This window comes from Chiloscyllium plagiosum, unplaced genomic scaffold, assembly GCF_037043375.1.
Source record: "Chiloscyllium plagiosum isolate Xiang-an unplaced genomic scaffold, Cpla_swu_hap1 HiC_scaffold_6, whole genome shotgun sequence".
Lineage (NCBI taxonomy): Eukaryota > Metazoa > Chordata > Chondrichthyes > Orectolobiformes > Hemiscylliidae > Chiloscyllium > Chiloscyllium plagiosum.
Genome location: NW_028270144.1, coordinates 133,158,484 through 133,179,158, shown reverse-complemented (window position 1 = coordinate 133,179,158; position 20,675 = coordinate 133,158,484). Strand labels below are relative to the sequence as shown.

Sequence of the window (20,675 nt, the reverse complement as noted above, 5' to 3'; positions counted from 1 at the left end):
GAGGGAGTGCCGCACTGTCGGAGGGTCAGTGCTGAGGGAGTGCCGCACTGTCGGAGGGTCAGTGCTGAGGGAGTGCCGCATCATCAGAGGGTCAGTGAAGAACCCAGAACTGAAGATAATACCCGATTGGGGATGTTAATCAGGCTTTGGATAACTTCATTACTTGTGGAGCAGTTCTCAGCTTCCTCAACTAGCCCCAGAAATGTGTACACTGGAAAGAGCTTTGCCCAGTCCCATATTCCCAACACAGAGTCTTGCCCCCAGCACATGGAATCATCCCAGGCATGCCTCACCCACTGTAATTGGAGTTATCCATACAAGGTCAGTTAACAATTGAGTACAAGCATTGTGTGAAGCAGTGTGTTTTGTGTGGGACACATTAGCAGTCGGTCACTACAGCAATGAGGTATGTGGGTAAACAGAAATGTCAGCACTCTGAGGACAGGATCTGTGATGGCCACAGCTGCTCATTCATTGTCTTGGCTCCTCTGCCGGGAGTGAGCGTGACCGAATAATAACATTGCAAACTTCAACCAGGGCAGGCTAAGCCTGCAGCAGCTCCTGTGAAGTTTTACTCATTTCCTCCCCACTATGCTGTGAGCCTTCAGTCCTTCTTCACAGCCTGGGCCAGTGACCTGACATCAAACACTTGACTGACACATGCCTGTTCAGAGGGTTCTGTCAAACATGGAAACCAAACAGAGTTTAGAAACACAGCTCTCTCAAACTGTAATTTTGAATACTAGTGGAATAAAGAACTGCCTACGCGGTTTATAAATCCTGACTTTTGGGACCAGATTGAAAACAGATTTTCCTTCCTGACTGCTGCCTATGGCCCTTTCCTTCCAGGGAAGCTGCACTTCCTCTAGCTTGCCTGCAATTTACAAAAAGAATAGAAATTAGAAACAGTTACATGTTATTCTTTGGACACTATGCTTACTAAGATGCTGCATTACACTGACACAGTCAGTGTGCCAGGTTAACCCATGATATCACAGGGTACCCCAGACACAACACACACTGAGACAGTCTGTATTTAACTGCTGGAAGAAGCCAATCCGTGCCAGCCAACTCCACTTCACCCATACCACCCCCACAATATTTTCAGGAAAACACCCTCTTCCAATTTGCCCTTTCATAGATTTGAAACAACATCCCTCACAACCACCCTTCCAGTTCACCACCTCACCCTCCCATCACCCACATTTTCCCTCAATACCCTTCTCACTCTCCCATCCTCCACTATCATGCCCTCACCCCATCCCCATGTCACCAGTCTCTCCCCTCACTTACCTTTGATTGTACCTGTTGCAATTATCGCTTCTGCTGTTCCCCCATAACCCCCGGAGACAATACTGGTCTCATTCAGATTTGGGCCTGACACCATCACCTGCTGAAGGTCCTGGACACAGAAAGGAAGATTTTACACTGCAGCATAACACAGTCACGGTCACGGTCAAAACCAGCAGAAATGGTCACATTGCATAATCAGAGCTCAGCCGCGTGGTACACACTGCCATCTGTCCCTAGTGCTGACTCCATACTCATGGTGGGGGGTGGGGGGGGGAGGGGGGAAACCACGGAGATGGTTTATACAATGCGTGAGGGAGAGTTGCACTGACAGTAATGTACGGTCAATGCACAGGCAAGTTTCTCTCCTTTCAGAACAAAGCTCACTATCTGTTTGAAGTCAAACTCAGATACAACTCAGTCTGAGACTGAGTATTAACAGCTTGAAAGAACAAAATTTAAATATTGCTAAAAGGAGATGAGATGAAGCTTTTGTCTTGCACTCATCCAAACAAAGACACAAACAACAGACTTGGGAAAAAATATACAGCTGAAGAGTGCTGATTGGCTGGACTATCATTGGCCTGGAGATATCTCAAAAAATAGTTTAACTGTCAATCTTTATTCAGTGGGTTGATTCTGATTGGTCAGTGTTGTTATGGAGATGCAGCACCAATTAGTTATCTCCATGACCTTTTTTTAAAAGAAGCTGCACAGTCTGCGCAAATTCTGTTTGTCCACAATAAACATCTTGCTGAGAATTCATAGATGTAACTTGTAGCATAAACAAATCCATAACAGTGCATGCCTGGCAATGGAATTCAGATTAGTTTCCAGTTTAATTCTTAACACAGTCTGGATTATTGAATAAATGATGTCCAATCACAGAATCCCATCTAATGGTGGATTTACTTTCCAGACGCTGGCATGTACAGGCTGGTTGAACACCATCAGTATGTTACCCATTGTGAGTGGTCAGCAGGATGTGTTATTTAATATGGTTATCATTGGGATGTACAGCCTATACACCTGGCATCACAGTAGCACCGAAACTCAGATCACAGGCAAAACATCTTTATAGCTTGACGGCAGCATCCTGTAACTGGAGAAAACCACCTGTGGATGTACTGCACAGTAACAGTGAGGGATATCTAGCTTTATTGATTGTTTAAATACTGAGACACTGTCTCCTCCAGGATAACCTGAGATAAATAGGGTATCACTCAGGGCCAACAAAGGGCCTACACCCTCAACTTGCAAGCTTCAGCAAAGCCTATCACATTAAACAGAAATCATTTATTAAATAATCCAGACTGTGCTGCATCTCCACACCAACTGGACCAACCAAACAGCACCCTCTCCTCATACTGTATAAAATGGGGTCTCCTTTTTCAAGTTTGTTTCTTGTATCCTAATTCTGATGAGTACAAGATGAAAAGTTTCAATTTGTGGCGTTCCTTTAGCAGTGTTAACAGCTTGTTTTATATTAAACTCACTGCAAGAGATTGCTATACATTTCCTCTACACATCTATGGGATGGTAATACCCCCAGCAGAGAGGGAGAGTTAAGCCTGGGTGTTGGGAATGGTTTTGTGGAAAATACTTTGAATAACAGAGAAATAGTTTTTGATTCACCTTGTGGCTGACTCTGAAATGGTTGATCTAACAGGTCCCTATTGAGCATACTGGGAGATGACAGTACCTGCTCTAAACCATCATCCTCTGGTAAACCGGCTGTGTCACCATTGCTGTTTATGGCAATTTCCATTGTGGCGGCCTTTCCCATGATCCCGTCTGTCATTGTTCAGATCTGTTGGATAACATAAAAAAATCTTACCAGGTTCCACATACAAAATGTTAAAGATCAATCGATACAGGGAGCATTCCCCAAGTCCTGGCCAACTTCCCTCCCCATCAGACCGGCAGTCTATTATCATTTGTGGCATCAGAATGTGCACTAATTAGTATCCAGATTTGCTGACACCACATGGGTAAATAATTGGCTGAGTGACAGGAAACAGGGAATAACGGTAATGAATATCCATCATGCTGCAAGAGAGTTTGTAGTGAAGTTTCCCAGAGGTCAGTATTGGGACTCTGGCTTTTTCTGAAGTGTATTAAGGTCCCTTGGTATGCAAGAGGTGATTTCAAAGTTTGCAGACATGAAACGTGGAAGAACTGTAAACTGTGAGGAGAGTGTCAAACTCCATAAGTTGGTGGAGTGGGCAGATAGGTAGGAGATGAGGGTCAACATAGAGAAATGAGAGATAACATACTTTAGTAGGAAGAGCGTGGAGAGACAGTATTAAATAAAGAGTACGATTCTAAAGGGAGGAGCAGAAAGACCTGGATGTACATTTGTATAAGTGATAAAGCAGCAGGACTGACTGAGAGAGCAGTTCATAAAGGATAGTCTCCTAGGCTTCATAAATAGGGGCATATAGTACAAGAGCAAGGAGGTGATGCGATATAAAACACCAGTTAGTTCTCAGCTGGAGTATTACGACCAGTTCTCCAGTTCTGGGCACTACATTATAGGAGAGACATGAACGTGTTAGAGAGAGTGCAGAAGAGGCTTGCAAGAATGGTCCCAGGAATGAGAAGCTTCAGTTATACGAAGACATTGAAAAAACCTTAGAGAGAAGAGGGTGGAGAGGAGATGTGATAGAGATTTCAAAATCATAAGAGGTCTGAATAGGGAGAAACTATTCTGATGAACAGTCACTAAATAAAGAACAGTACAGGCTTTTCGGCCCTCGATGGTGTGCAACCCTGCCTCCACCAATCCCTTTATCTGCGGCTCCCCCCAGTCTTGAAGGGTTACACCTGAAATGTTGATTTCTCCACCTCCTGATGCTGCCTGGCTTGCTGTGTTCTTCCATCCTCCTGCCTGTCTACTTGGATCCATGACAAAAACGGCACTGTTTTAAAGTAAATATTAAAACCATCAAGGTTGTATTTATTCATGGGATGCAGGCACTGTTGGCTGGTCTGGCATTTCCGTAATTGCCCACAGGACAGTTAAGAGCCACATTGCTGTGGGTCTGGAGTCACATGTGGCCAGACCAGGTAAGGACAGCAGTTTCCTCCCCTAAAACATTACTGAACCAGATGGTGCTTTTCACAACATTCAACAAGGGTTTACATGGTTGCCATTAACCAAGGCTATGCATTTCATAAGTCATTTATAGAATCCAAATTTCACCAGCTTCCAATTTGAACCCATGTCCCCAGAACAATCATCTGGGATTCTGGATAATTTAGACCAATAACATTCCCACTATGCTGCTGCCTTCCCAATGAAGTGACGTGGAACATCTTTTCTATACTGCAATGGACTAGGGTGTAAAATGACGAGGTAAAAACAATGACTGCAGATGCTGGAAACCAGATTCTGGATCAGTGGTGCTGGAAGAGCACAGCAATTCAGGCAGCATCCGAGGACAGGCAAAATCGACGTTTCGGGCAAAAGCCCTTCATGTGAAAATGCACTGCCTGAACATGGAGGAGTCACACAGAGGGCCAGACTTGGTAAGAAAAGCAGGTTTCCTTCCCTCAAAGACAACTGTAATAATAAGACAGCAGCATCATCATCATCATCATTGCTGACCTGAAAGCTTTATTTCCAGATTTCTCTGCAACTATATTCAAATTTTCAAACTGCCCTGCTGGAAATCTGCATCAATCTCATGACAGAACAGAAGTGTAGAACTTTGGAACAGGAGTAGAACCATTCGGCCGTTGAACCTGCTCTCCCATTCAATCAGATCATGGCTGTACTGTGTTGCCTACATGGCCTATAGGTACTAATGCCACAGCTAGGATTGGGAAAGAACTTCTTCTGATGGACTATGAACAACTTGGTAAAAACAATGACTGCAGATGCTGGAAACCAGATTCTGGATCAGTGGTGCTGGAAGAGCACAGCAGTTCAGGCAGCATCCGAGGAGCTTCGAAATCGACATTTCGGGCAAAAGCTCTTCATCAGGAATCAAGGAAACATCGATTTCGAAGCTCCTTGGATGCTGCCTGAACTGCTGTGCTCTTCCAGCACCACTAATCCAGAATATGAACAACTTGGGATGGAATTAAAAATCAGAATGCAAAGATAATAATCTCTGCATTACTACTTGAGCCACATGCAAAGTGACATGGGGCACATAGGATTGAAAAGGTAAATGAGTGGCTCAAAGATTGGTACGGAACAAATTATTCTAATTCAGAGCTCACCAGTACATAGGGCAAGAGAGAGCTGTTCCGACAGGATTCATCTGAATTAAGCTGGGACCAGTGTCCTAGCAAATCGTATAATAAGGATTGCACATTGGATTAAAACTAATTAGTCCAGCATTAATTTCCCATTCCCAGTTGCCCCTTGAGAAGGTGGGGGTGAGCTGCCTTCTTGAACCACTGCAGTCCATGTGCTGTGGGTTGACCCACATGCCCTTAGAAAGGCAAGTCCAACATTGTGACCCAGTGACACTGAAGGAATGGTGATATTTTCCAAGTCAGGATGTTGTGTGGCTTGGAGGGGAACTTGCAGTGGAACTTGCAGGGGTGGTGTTCCTATGTATCTGCTGCCCTTGTCTTTCAAGATGGATGTGGTCATGAATTTGGAAGGTGCTGTCTGAGGATCTTCTGAATTTCTGCAGTGCATCTTGCAGGTAGTACACACTGAAGGGTATGGATATTTGTGGATGTGGTGCCAATCAAATAGGCTGCTTTGTCCTGGATGGCATTGAGCTTCTCAAGTAATTTTGGAGCTGCAAACTCATCCAGGCAAGTGGGGAGTATTCCATTACACTTCTTTCTTGTGCTTTGTAGATAGTGGACAGCACGGTGGGCGGCACGGTGGCACAGTGGTTAGCACTGCTGCCTCACAGCGCCAGAGACCCGGGTTCAAATCCCGCCTCAGACGACTGACTGTGTGGAGTTTGCACGTTCTCCCCGCGTCTGCGTGGGTTTCCTCCGGGTGCTCCGGTTTCCTCCCACAGTCCAAAGATGTGCAGGGTCAGGTGAATTGGCCATGCTAAATTGCCCGTAGTGTTAGGTAAGGAGTAAATGTATGGGTGGGTTTCGCTTCGGCGGGTCGGTGTGGACTTGTTGGGCCGAAGGGCCTGTTTCCACACTGTAGTCTAATCTAATCTAATTTTGGGAGCCAGTCAGGTAACTCACTGCAGAATTGTGAGACTCTGACCTCTTCTTGTAGCCACTGTATGTATATGGCCAGTTTCTGGTCACTGGTAACCTCCAGGATGTTGATAGTGAGGGATTCAGTGATAGTAACAGTGAATGTCAAGAGTGGTGGCTAGATTGTCTCTTACTGGAGGTGGTCATAGCCTGGCAGTTATCTAACACAAATGTTACTGGCCACTTGTCAGCCCAAACCTGGATTTTTTCCAGGTCATGTTTCATTTGAACACGGACTGCTTCAGTACCTGAGGAGTCATGAATGGTTCTGAACATTGTGCAATCATCAACGAAAATCACCACCTCCTTATGATGGAGAGAAGGTCATTGATGAAGCAGCTGAAGATGGTTGGGCCGAGGACACTACCCTGAGGAACTCCTGCAGTGATGTCCTGGAGCTGAGGTAACTGACCTCCAATAATGACAACCATCTTCTTATGTGCCAGGTATGACTCCAACCAGCTGAGTTTGCCCCTGGTTCCCATTGATTCCAGTTTTGCTAGGGCTCCTGGAACCACAGTCAGTCAAACGCAGCCTCGATGTGAAGGATTATCACTCTCTCCTCCCCTCTGGAATTCAGCTCTTTTGTCCATGTTTGAACCAAGGCTGTCATTGAGTTCACATGCTGAGTGGCCCTGGTGGAAACCAAACTGGGCGTCACTGAGCAGATTATTGCTAAGCAGATGCCACTCGCAGATGACTGAGGACAGTAATTAGCCAGGTTGGATTTGTCCTTTTTTTTGTCTACAGGACTGGTAAATGCCAGTGTTGTAATTGTACTGGAATAGTTTGTCTAGGAAAGTAGCACGTTCTACAGCGCAACTCTTCAGTAGTATTGCTGGAATGCTGTCAGGGCCCATAACCTTTGCAGTATCCAGTGTCTTTGACCATTTCTTGATATTATAGGGAGTGAATTGAATTGGCTAAAGACTGGAATCTATGATGCTGGGGAGCTCTAGTGGAGGCCGAGATGGCTCATCCACTCAGCAACTCTGGCTGAAAATGGCTGTGAATCTTTCAGTGAATGAAACAAGAGAGCAGAACTGCAGGGTAGTGAAGAGGTGAAATACGATTTAAATGTGATAGGAAGGAGTATCAGAAAACAGAACCTGAGTAATAATTGGCAAAAAAAATCAAAGTATAGGCTCTTTATCTGAATATACACAGCTTTTTAACAAGAGGGATCAACTGATAGCACAAATAGTTAATAATTGAATGTGACTTGATAGCTATTATAAAGACATGGTTATGGGGTGACCAAAACTGTGAACACAATACTCAAGGGTATTCAACGTTCTGAAAGAATAGGCAAAAAGGAAAAGGAGGTGAGGTGTTGTTAATAAGGATGGTATCAGTGCAGGGGTGAACTGTGATGTAAATGAAAACAGATTGTGATATGGAACCAGTTTGAGTGGAAATCATGAATGGCATGGGAAAGCAGTCACTGGTGGAGGTCATCTATAGGACATGAGGATGATCCTCACAAAGGAGAAATCAGGAAATAATGAAGGCATATAAAAAAGATGCTGTAGCTCTTCTTATCCACAGGGCCAAGTGGCTTATTCTGTTCCGTTTTTATGTTTCTCCTGTTTTCTATGTTTTTTTTCTCCAATTGGCATGGGTGATTTTAATCTGTACATTGACTGGCCAAATCTGATGGGCAATGGTAACAAGGAAGAGAGAAGAGACTGTGGTTCTGGAAAAGCACAGCAGGTCAGGCAGCATCCAAGGAGCAGGAGAATCGTCGTTTCAAGCATAAGCCCTTCATCAGGAATAAGGCACTTTCTCCCAAGGGTAACAGGGAAGATGAATTTGTAGAGTTCATCAGGGATTGTTTCTTCGAGCTTTACATTGTAGCATTCACTCAGAAGGGACTATTTTGATTTGGTAATGTGTAATGAGGCAGGATTAATAAAAGAGATTTTCTGGTTAAGAATCCTCTAGAGGGTAGCGATCACAACATCGTAGAACTTCAAATTCAGTTAGAGATATAGAGATGTACAGCATGGAAACAGACCCGTCAGTCCAACTCTTCAATGCCGACCAGATATCCTAAGTTCATCTAGTCCCATTTGCCAACAATTGCCCCATATCCCTCCATACCCTTCCTATTCATATACCCATCCAGATGCCTTTTAAATGTTGCAATTGTACCAGCCTCCACTATGTCCTCTGCTAGCCCATTCCACATACGCACCACCCTTTGCATGAGAAATTTGCCCCTTAGCTCTCTTTCATATCTTGCCCCTCTCACCCTAAACCTATGCCCTCTAGTTCTGGACTTCCCAACCCCAGGGAAAAGACCTTGTCCATTTACCCTATCCATACCCTTCATGGTTTTATATAAACCTCGATAAGGTCACCCCTCAGCCTCCAACGCTCCAGGGAAAACAGCCCTTGCCTATTCAACCTCTCCCTATAGCTCAAATCCTCCAACCCTGGCAACATCCTTCTAAATATTTTCTGAATCCTTTCAGGTTTCACAATATCCTTCTGATAGAAGGAGACCAGAATTGCACGCAATATTCCAAAAATGGTCTAACCAATGTCCTGTACAGCTGCAACATGACCTCCCAACTCCTGTACTCAATACTCTGACCAATAAAGGATAGCATACCAAACGCCTTCTTCATGATCCTATCTACCTGCGACTCCACTTTCAAGGAGCTATGAACCTGCACTCCAAGGTCTCTTTGTTCAGCAACACTCCCTAGGACCTTACTATTAAGTGTATACATCCTGCTAAGGTTTGCTTTCCCAAAAATGCAGCACCTTGCATTTACCTGAATTAAACTCCATCTGCCACTCCTCAGCCCATTGGCCCATTTAATCAAGATCCTGTTGTATTCTGAGATAACTTTCTTCTATCCAATACACCTCCAATTTTGGTGTCATCTGCAAACATACAAACTATACCTCTTAAGCTCACATCCAAAATCATTAATATAAATGACAAAAAGTAGTGGACCCAGCACCAATCCTTGTGGCACTTGAGGGAGACCAACTTGGATTGCAGACCAGGATCCTCAACTTAAACAATAACAATTACAGAGGTATGAAGAAAGTGCTGGCTAAGGCAGCCTGGGAAAATAGACAAAAGGGAAGGTCAGTGAAGGAGCAGGAGCAGACATTTAAGTAGATATTTCATAACCTACAGCAAAACATTATTTTGATCAAAAGAAGGACTTGATGAGATGGATGAACCACCCATGATTAGCAAAGGTGAGTAACCATTCAAAAATAAATGTTAAATGGGAGAAGCGGGTTTGTTTTAGGAACCAACTAAGAAGCTAATAAAAAGAGAGAAAATTAATTTTGAAAGCAAGTTGGCAATAAATATATAATCATACAGCTACAGAGTCATACAGATCCTTTGGCCCAACTCACCCATGCTGACCAGGTTCCTAAACTGAACTGGTCCCATCAGCAAGAGCTTCTACAGGAATATAAACAGTGTAACTAATATCAGTGTGGGACATTTGGAGGATACAACTTCGGGTTTACTGATGAGGAACAGTGAAATGGCAGATAATTTAAACCAATATTTTGAGTCAGTCTTCACAGTGCAGAACACAATAAACATCCCAAAGGTGGAAAGAATTAAAAAACTGACAATTATTTAAACAAGGGAGAGTCCAAAACAGTGCAGCCGAATGGGATCAGAGTGCTCCTGCATGAAATACTACAAGTTAGTATGCAAGTGAAGCAAATCATTAAATCAATGGAATTTTGGCCTTTACTGCAAGGGAGTTGGGAGTTTAAAAATAAGTAAGTCTTGTTACAGATCAGCCCTGATATTATCGATAGAGCAGGCTTGATGGGGCAAGTGGTCAACTTTTATTCCTTGTTCATATGTTACAACTGTACAGGACGTTGGTGAGTCCACACCTGGAGTACTGTATACAGTTCTAGTCCCCGTATCTAACAAAGGAAATCCTGGTATTGGAAGCAGTTCAAAAGAGATTCATTTGGCTGATTCCTGGGAAAGGATTGACATATCAAGAACAGCTAAACGGTTACCATCTGTGGACAGAAATCAGAGTTAACATTTCAAGTCCAGTGACTCTTCTTCAGAACTGAGGGTAGCAATCAGTTCTGAGGAAGGGTCACTGGCACCATAACATTAACGCTGCTTCTCTCTCCACAGATGCTGCCAGATCTAATGAGATTTTCCAGCAATTTCTGTTTTTGTTTTGGATTTCCAGCATCCACAGTTCTTTTTAAAAAAAGATTAGAATATTAGAATTCAGAAGAATGAAGGGTGATCTTGTTGAAACAGCATATTCTAAGGAGACTTGACAGGTAGGTGTTGAGAAAATGTTTCCATGGATGTGGGAAACCTTTAACCAGGAGACACAGATACAGGATAAGGAAATGTTTACATTGTCATCGCATGTCATTAAACACTACCTGGTTCAGTATGCCCTTTAAGGAAGGAAACCTGCTGTTCATTACCTGGACTGAACAATTCATGACTCCTGACCCAAGGCAATGCAGCTGACTCTTACCTTTCCTCGAAGGAAGGTGCAGCAAGACACTCAGTTACATTGAGGTATTGTGTGAACGGATTAGCTGTGTTGGAGTTCAGAGAGGGAGACAAGACGGCATTATAAATTTGCAGACTATGGGAAAGAACATGATTGTCGAGACAGAGACATGGCAACTAACAGTGTGAATGAAGGAGGATTCAGTTCTTGTTCACTGTTGAATACAGCTCTACAGAGAACCAATTATACCATCCAACACCCCTCCCTACCTCTGAGGCAGTGCCACCTCACCCCGCTGACTCACTCAGGCAGGCTGCACTTGATTAGAGTCTGAACCCCTCCCAGAGCTTGCTCATGTCAGCAAGAGTGCCAAAGGGAAAATTCAATGATCAGTTAGTGCTGACAGAAAGCAAGGTTCCCCAGAGGTTTAGGGCGTTCCGAGGTGGAGTGGGGGGGGGGTCTCCGTATTTTTAGGAGGGTGTCAGTATTTCCAGGGGTCCGAGGGAGGGGAGGAAGTGTGTCAGTATTTACAGGGAGTTACAGGATACTTCTCCTTATGCACCAGAAACAGCTGCTGCGCCAGGTCGATCTTCGACAGGGTCAGTGAATCACGGGGTCCCAGGTTCAACTCCTCAAGGTCCGTGCGATAAGCATCATACTCCAATCTGAAATAGACAGCACAGGGTTAGATACAGAGTAAAGCTCCCTCTACACTGTCTTCCATCAAACACTCCCAGGACAGGAACAACACATGGTTAGATCCAGAATAAAGCTTCCTCCACATTGCCCCCCTGAAACACTCCCAGGACAGCGACAATATGGGGTTAGAAACAGAGTAAAGCTCTCTTTACAATATCCTCATTGCTGTCCAGTCCCAGCAGCAGCAGGAACTGCTTGAGCCGTGGGCCCTGTGCCCAAACAGGAATTGTGCAACAGAAAGGTTACTGCTGCCTGTGAAATTTGACAATCATTAGCCAATGTTTACAGAAGCACAAGGAACTCGTCGGTTACTGCAACTGTTGCCTGATCTGATGACACAGGTCGAAACACATCCCTGCAATATAATCAGCCGCCTGCTCACACAGAGCATTTAATCTCCTTGATCTGTAAATCCGTCACAGCCACTATTCCAACAGGCCTGCTCAATATTCATCTAATGGAGGCCCTTTGCAGCATGGGCCCAAAGCAATCGTGCAGCTCACACACACACACAGATTGAAGGCAGGTGAATCACGTGAAACTTCAACAGATACTGAGTTAAAGGGCAGAGTTTTTGAAAAAGAACCCAGGCAGCTGTGGGAGCCCCGTGCTGTCAGAGAATCAGTGCTGAGGGAGTGTCGCACTGTCGGAGGATCAGTGCTGAGGGAGTGCTGCGCTGTCAGAGGATCAGTGTAGAGGGAGTGCCGCACTGTCGGAGGGTCAGTGCAGAGGGAGCACCGCACTGTCGGAGGGTCAGTGCAGAGGGAGCACCGCACTGTCGGAGGGTCAGTGCAGAGGGAGCGCCGCACTGTCGGAGGGTCAGTGCAGAGGGAGCGCCGCACTGTCGGAGGGTCAGTGCAGAGGAAGCGCCGCACTGTCGGAGGGTCAGTGCAGAGGGAGCGCCGCACTGTCGGAGGGTCAGTGCAGAGGGAGCGCCACACTGTCGGAGGGTCAGTGCAGAGGGAGCGCCGCACTGTCGGAGGGTCAGTGCAGTAGGAATGTTGCACTGTCGGAAGGGTCAGTGCAGAAGGAGTGTCGCACTGTGGGACGGTCAGTGCTGAGGGAGCGCCGCACTGTCGGAGGGTCAGTGCTGAGGGAGTGCCGCACTGTCGGAGGGTCAGTGCTGAGTGAGTGCCGCACTGTCGGAGGGTCAGTGCTGAGTGAGTGCCGCGCTGTCGGAGGGTCAGCGCTGAAGGAGTGCCGTGCTGTCGGAGGGTCAGTGCTGGGGGAGCGCTACGCTGTCAGAGGGTCAGTGCCGCACTGTCGGATGTGTTAGAAGAGGTGCAGAGACATTGACGCTCGCCTCTGACCAATAATTATCCTTCAGTAAACATCAGAAAAACAAATTGTTAGACCTTTACATCTTGGCTATGGAGTCTTGCTGTGCATCCCTCATGTGCTGTGGTTTTCACTTCCCAGTCAAGTTCCTCACGTCACAAAAGGAACTACACAAATGCAACTTTCTGCTGCTTCGGTTTGCACGTGGGAAGTTGCAACCAGTCGCTTCACTGGGAGATGTGTAGGTGAGTGTGTGACCAGGCCAGGCTGGGCCAAGATGGTTGGGGTGAATAGGAAGACACATCACAATGAGGCGGAGAGTGCAAGTGGGTGGGCAAATAACCCACGGTTGGCACAGCAAGTGAGGGGCACAACTGGGTGATGATCGTGGTGGGTGGGCACGTGCCAGGTTAGTGTGAGTGAGGGATGGAGCAGGCAGGGGAGTAAGCAGGTGCCAGAGTGTGGGAATGAGGTGGCCTGGTGTAGTTGGGCTCTGACAGCTCATATAGGTTTTAGGCCAAGTCAGAATTCTATTGCAGGGGCATCAGATAGAAAAGAAACGAGCTCCTGCTCTCTTCCCCATCCCCCTCCACCCCAGTTTCCTGCATGCATTTGCAGACTCACCTCCTTCTGGCAGAAGCCTGGGCTCTGATAGCAGCCGTACTGCTCACTACATCGTACTCTCATCAATTCAAGGCCTTTCTCTTTCTAACAACACTCTCTCTCTATTTCACACACACAGTCTCTGGCCTCACACCAACACACAACGCACAAAGCCACGTCACCAGACAGGACTCTCAGCTTTACAGGAGGAGGAGGAGTTACTGACAGCTTGTTCAATAACTGAGAACATTTCTCCACTGACATCAGTAAAGCAGCCAAACCGGGCCCACATTCTACTGTGACAAAGGAATGTTAATCACTACATGGAGCGTAGTATCGATCCTTCCAGGGAGATCGTAGAGAACACCTCATCCCTGCACAGGGAGGTTATTGAGACCCCTCCCCATGGCACAGAAAGATCCCAGAGATATCCCTTGACACAGCAAGATCCCAGGGACATTCCCCGGCACAGTAAGATCCCGGAGACCCTCCTCCCATCCCCACACAGCAAGATCGCAGAGGCCCTGCCCCCGACACCGCATGATCCCAGAAACTCCGCCCCCCACACAGCAAGATCCCAGACAGTCCACTCCCACACACAGCAAGTTCTCTGAGACATCCTTACCCTGTGCTACAAAATGAAAGCAACCCCCACAGTGTGGTCACAGAGACCACCCCTGCACAATGTAATGCAAGAGGAATCGGTTGTACATTAACAATCACAGAAGTGTTTGTGGTTTGAAAGGGACTTCTGGGAATGGACAATATCCACTGAACTTTGGAAGCAAACCTTAGTGTAATATGTTTCAGAGAGGGACTATAGTCAGCAGTATTGCTGAACTCACACAGGCTGCCAGCCACCAATGAATAACCAATGAGCAGAACCACGCAACACCCTGACCCAGGGAACCAGGTACCATACCGGCAAGGCCCAGGTCAGGAACACCACAAGGACAAGGAGGGTGGGATCACAGAGAGCCAGGCAAGCCTGACAATCTCAGAAAGGCTTTACTAACAAGAGAAACACAACTGGATTGGTGGCTTTTGTGGATTTGGGGTTTTGGCAAAGAGGAAGAACTTAGTCTCAACATTTTTCTCCCAATGGCACTCAGATCTTACACCCCAGCAAAACCCCACTCTGGGCCGCTTTCTGGCAGAGTGCAGGACATTTCCTCACCCCAAACCCTCCCCCCTACCCCCCCCACCCCAATCCCTCACAATGAAGTCAGTATACAGTATGCACATGTGCAACTTCTACATCCAATCGTGATGCTAGATCCACAAACACAGGTACAAGTGAGGCCGATGGAGGAGGAGGGGGATGGCTGGGTCCCTCGTATTTCCGTATACTCCTTCTGCTGTTTGTACTTAAACTATATAACAATAGGAGCATAACATATAAGACAATTGTGTTTGCTCTGCCATTCAATGAGATCCTGGCTGAATATGATAATCCTCAACTCCACCTTCCTGCATTTTTTCCATCTTGATTCCATTAATGATTTAAAAATCTGTCTCTCTCAGATTCAAATATACTTGACAACCCAGCCTCAACCGTGCTACACATCCACTCCCCTCAGAAGAAACTCCTCCTCATCTCTGTTTTAAATAGATAACCCCTTTTATTAGACTCTCTGATTCTAGATTCTCAGGGGATTAAAACCTTTCAATGTCTACCCTAAAAAGCTCCATAAGGAACATGTCTGTTTTAATAAGGGCACTTCTCAATTCTTCTAAACTCCAGTGAGTACAGGCCCAACCTACTTAACCTCTCCTTCTAGTTGAGATCAAACTAGTGAAGATTCTCCGGACTGTCTCCAATTCCAGCCTACTTTTCCTTAGATATAAGATTCATATCAAATTCACAGTATTCCGGTGTGGGACTAATCTTATATAGTTTTATCAAGATCCCCCTGTTTTTATAAGTGCTGAAGAAACTCAACAAATCTAGCAGCATCTGTGAAGACAGAAACAGAGTTCATGTTTTCAGTCCAATACCATTCTTCTCCAAAACTAAAAGGGGTTGGAAACAATTGATTTTAGATATTTTCTATATCAAACTCTTCAGAAATGTTATTTCTATGGAGCAGATGGGATCGAATTCAGCTCTTCTGGCCTAGAGGTACAGACACTACCACTGCACCAAAAATATAGACAGAAAGGAAAGAGCAACGAGCAGAAAATATTATGAGGGTGCACAGAACAAAAGACAAAGGGAGTTCTAACAGTGACAAAGGATTGATAGAGATATTAAATAAGTCTCGTTGATGGGTATGAATGGAGAGAATGGGTGATTTTCTGCTGAGACCACAGTTAATGGGAATCAAACTGGCCATTGTTGGGAAGGAGGCTTTGTAATGAAAATGTTGGACAAGTTCATTTACAACTTCAGAGCTTGACTTATGAGCTCAATTTTGATGCTAAAGCACCTCACTTTCCAACATATCTGCATCAGCTGTGACCTGATGAAGAGTTATTTGGGACTTGAAACATTAACTCTGTTTCAGAGGCTGCCAGACCTGAGTTTCACCAGCACTTTGTTTCCTTGTCCGATATGCTCTATTCCATTTGCCTTCCCTATCATCGGCTGAACTTGGATGCCAACTTGTTATGATTCATGAATGAGGACCCACCCATTTACTGATTAAAAAATCTGTCTCTCTCAGATTCAAATATACTTGACAACCCAGCCTCAACCGTGCTACAAATCCACTCCCCTCTGAGAGAAGAAACTCCTCATCTCTGTTTTAAATAGATAACCCCTTTTATTAGACTCTCCGATTCTAGATTCTCAGGGGATAAAACCTTTCATTCTGCACTGTAGCTTTCTGCAGTCTGTCCCCATTTAAATAATATTCAGCTCCTCTATTCCTCTGCCAAAGTGCATAACCACATATTTTCCCATGTTGTATTCCAAGATGTTGCCCAGTCCCCTAACGTATCTATATCACTTTGTAGGCTGTGTCATAGAATCCCTACAGTATAGAAACAGGCCCTTCAGCCCACCAAGTCCACACCAACCCTCTGACGAGTAGCCCACCCAGACTCATTTCCCTACACTATTAAGCTATATTTACCCCTGACTAATGCACCGAACCTACACACCCCTGAACACTATGGGCAATTTAGAATGGCAAATTCACCTAACCTGCACATTTTGGGATTGTAGGAAGAAACCGGAGCACCCGGAGGAAACCCACGCACACACAGGGAGAATGTACAAGCACCACACAGCCTGAGGTTGGAAGTGAACCCAGGTCCCTGGCGCTGTGAGGCAGCAGTGCTAACCATTGAGCCACTGTGTGCCCATTCTCATCCTCATCACTTGTCTTTTCACTTAGTTTTGTGTTATCCGCAAATTTGGAAATAGTACACTCCCATCCCTCCGCCAAGTCACTGAAATATGTTAGAAAAACATATGCTGCCACCCTCCATGGCCTGACAGAGATGGTTGAGCCTTTGCGAATGCTCCTTTTGCAGGGCAGGAGATTCACATGAGTCAATGGGGAGATTGCATATTTCTGTGATGAGTCTCGGAGCAGAAAAGTGTGTTTTGAGACTTGCAACAGGCTTGGACAATGTGGCCTGCAAACTGACCATAACCAATGCCTCAGTAAAGGCGAAAGTGGCCGGACTAAGGATACCTACATTAGAGCATCAGGATTTCATACAGGCATTGCTGGTGATATTTCTCAAGGTATTAGAGGTTTCTGCTGTAAATTATAGAACATAGAACAATACAACAGGCTCTTCGACCCTCAATGTTGCGCCGACCTGTGAACTATTCTCAGCTCGTTCCCCCTACACTATCCCAAGATCATCCGTGTGCTTATCTAAGGATTGTTTAAATTTCCCTAATGTAGCTGAGTTACCTACATTAGCAGGTAGGGCATTCCACACCCTTACCAGTCTCTGTGTAAAGAACTTTCCTCTGACATCTGTCTTAAATCTATCACCCCTCAATTTGTAGTTATGCCCTCTCATACAAGCTGACATCATCATCCTAGGAAAAAGTATTTCACTGTCCACTTTATCTAATCCTCTGATCATCTTGTATGTCTCTATCAAATCCCCCCTTAGCTTTCTTCTTTCCAATGTTCAAATCTCTCAGCCTTTCCTCAAAAGACCTTCCCTCCAGACCAGGCAACATCCTGGTAAATCTTCTCTGCACCTTTTCCAATGCTTCCACATCCTTCCTGTAATGGGACGACCAGAACTGTACACAATATTCCAAGTGAGGCAGCAACAGCATTTTGTATAGTTGCAGCATGACAGTACTACTCCGGAACTCAATCCCTCTACCAATGAAACCTAACACATCGTATGCCTTCTTGACAGCATTATCCACCTGGGTGGCAACTTTCAGGGATCTATGTACATGGACTCCAAGATCCCTCTGCGCTTCCACACTACCAAGAATCTTTCCACTAACCTAGTACTCTGCCTTCCTGTTATTCTTCCCAAAGTGTATCACCTCACATTTAGCTGCATTGAACTCCATTTGCCACCTCTCAGCCCAATTCTGCAGTTTATTCTGCAGTCCCCCTGCAACCTGTAACATTCTTCCAAACTGTCCACTACTCCACCGACTTTAGTATCGTCTGCAATCCATCCACCCATGCCTGCATTTAAGTCATTTATAAAAATTACAAACAGCAGTGGTCCCAAAACAGATCCTTGTGGCACACCACTAGTAACCGGACTCCAGGCTGAATATTTTCCATCAACCACCACTCGCTGCCTTCTTCCAGAAAGCCAGTTTCTAATCCAAACTGCTAAATCACCCTCAATCCCATGCCTCTGCATTTTCTCCATCAGCCTACCATGTGGAACCTTATCAAAGGTTTTACTGAAGTCAACTGCCCTACCTTCATCTACATACTTGGTCACCTTCTCAAAAAACTCAATGAGGTTTGTGTGACACGACCTGCCCTTGACAAAATCATGTTGACTATCTGAAATCAAATTGTTGCTTGCTAGATAATTATAAATCCTTTCCAAAACCTTTCCTACAACAGAAGTAAGGCTCACTAGTCTATAATTACCTGGGTCATCTCTGCTGCCCTTCTTGAACAAGGGCACAACATTTGTAATCCTCCAGTCCTCAGGTACTAAACCTGTAGACAATGACGACTCAAATATCAACGTCAACGGCTCTGCTATCTCCTCCCTAGCTTCCCAGAGAATTCTCGGATAAATCCGATCTGGCCCAGGGGACTTGTCTACTTTCACTCCTTCTAGAATTGATAACACCTGTGCGTAACTAACCTCGATCCTTTCTAGTTTAATATCTTGTACCTCATTCTTCTCCTCTACAATATTCTCCTTTTCCTGAGTGAACACCGATAAGAAATGTTCATTTAGCACCACAGGGTCCACACTCAATTTCCCAGTTCTGTCTTTGACTGGCCCTATTCCTACCCTAATCATCCTTTTATTCCTCACATACCTATAGAAAGTTTTAGGGTTCTCCTTTATTCTATTTGCTAAAGACAAATCCATATCTCAGGCACGTAGCACTGGTGCTTGCTTTGAGTTCTTTGCCATCAGTTTGCTCCTCAGGTGGCCAAAGGCTGCATTGGCCACTGGAAGCAATGCTGAATGTCATTATCGAAATCTGTCTTCACAGGTGCCACATTCAAGACCCTAACCTCTCGCCACGTGAAAATGTTAACCCTCATTTCACTTTTGCTTCTTTTGTCAATCACATTAAAAGTGCTCTCTCATTCTTGAACTCTCCACCAATAGGAAGTTTCTATTTACTCTGAGTAGATGTCTCAAGACACCTCTGGAAAATTTCTCTCTACTTTCTCCTCCCCAAGGAGAATAATCTTCAATTTATCCTCAAAACTAAAGGTTCTCATTCCTTTAAATCACTTTTGCATTCTCTCCAATGCGCTCACATCTTTCCTAAAGCATGGTAACCAAAATGGTATATAATACTCCAGCTGAGGTCTTACCAGTGTGTTGCACAGGTTCAACATCACTTTCCTGCTTCACATTCTATTAAGAGCATTCAAGATCTCATATGTATTTTCTCTATCTATCCTGTGACCTTCAGTAACTTCTGTTCATGTAAACCTGCATCTCCGTTAGCATTACATCCTTTTTTGAAATCCAAGCATAACATGTGACAAATCTTGGCAATAAATTTCAGCTGCTATGTGATTGCCCATCCCACCAGTGTCTCACTGTCCTCTGGACAAAATCTGAAGAAGTGTATTACAGGAGTTGTTCGTGGAGAGAATTCCAGAAATGCTGCCAAAATGCAGCTGAAAGCATGCCCACTAATGGTGAATCAATTAAATTCATGATTCACAAAGGACAGAACTTAAGGATCACAAAGGGTTTTGAGTTTGCAGTCTACAAGCATGGCGGGCTGCGAGGTCATGGAGGGATGTATTCCAAGATGATAACCTGTGATAGTGACCATAACTTAGTGAGATTGAAAATCAAATCCTTTATGGCCACAAGATGTGCCAGAGGGCTGATGCAGCACTAAGGTGACACCATTACTCAAGAAAGTGGGTGGAGATAAACCAGAGAACTAAGGAAACTATTGGAAAAATTCTGAGGGAGAGAATTCATCTCCAGTTGAAGAGGCAAGGGTAGGCAAAACCACACTGACAGGGGGGAGATCATGTCTGAAGTGTTTGATTTGAGTTATTCAAGGTGATGAATATTTGTGTGGATGAGGGCAATGCAGCTGATGGAATCTACTTGGACTCAGTAAGATTTTTGAAATGGTTCTGCATGGGAAACTGTCAAGAAGATGGTATTATTAATATACGGTCACGGCTGATCATCCAACTCAGTTGTTAAGATACAGGGATAACAAGCCAATCCGAATCAGCCCGACTATCAATGAGCACGCAACAAGTGAAATTAAAATATTCAATGACCTTCACAGCCATATAACTATATATCTAATTTCATAGTCACCAGAGAATATAAACAGTTTCAGTAGACTTCGAGAAGTATTTACTTATTTCTTACATTCTTCTCTCAGAACATTGAACAATTCTTTAACTGGATACAAAACTTGAGATACCAAGAAAAAGCAGACAGCCCCAAAGCTTCAAAAATTACTCTGCACTTGTTGATTAGCCTCTGTCATCCCTTGATGAC

At 44.9% G+C, this 20,675-nt stretch overlaps 1 protein-coding gene across 9 annotated transcripts in view; it reads right to left on the bottom strand.

Moving 5' to 3' along the window:
• The window catches only part of LOC122550997 (arfaptin-2-like), a 46,199-nt gene that overhangs the window by 12,811 nt on the left and 12,713 nt on the right, over window positions 1-20,675 (bottom strand). For 4 of the 9 annotated variants that reach the window (XM_087988523.1, XM_087988522.1, XM_087988526.1 and 1 more), the window contains exons 2-4: window positions 11,530-11,632; window positions 2,993-3,100; window positions 1,294-1,402 (exon numbers count right to left, since the gene is read on the bottom strand). In XM_087988523.1, coding sequence (XP_087844649.1) covers window positions 1,294-1,402; window positions 2,993-3,091 — 208 coding nt within the window. In that variant the 5' untranslated portion in view covers window positions 3,092-3,100; window positions 11,530-11,632. Of the gene's footprint in view, window positions 1-1,293; window positions 1,403-2,992; window positions 3,101-11,498; window positions 11,633-13,568; window positions 13,722-20,675 lie in introns of those variants that run through there. The other 5 variants (XM_043692594.2, XM_043692595.2, XM_043692591.2 and 2 more) reach the window with 5 other exon arrangements.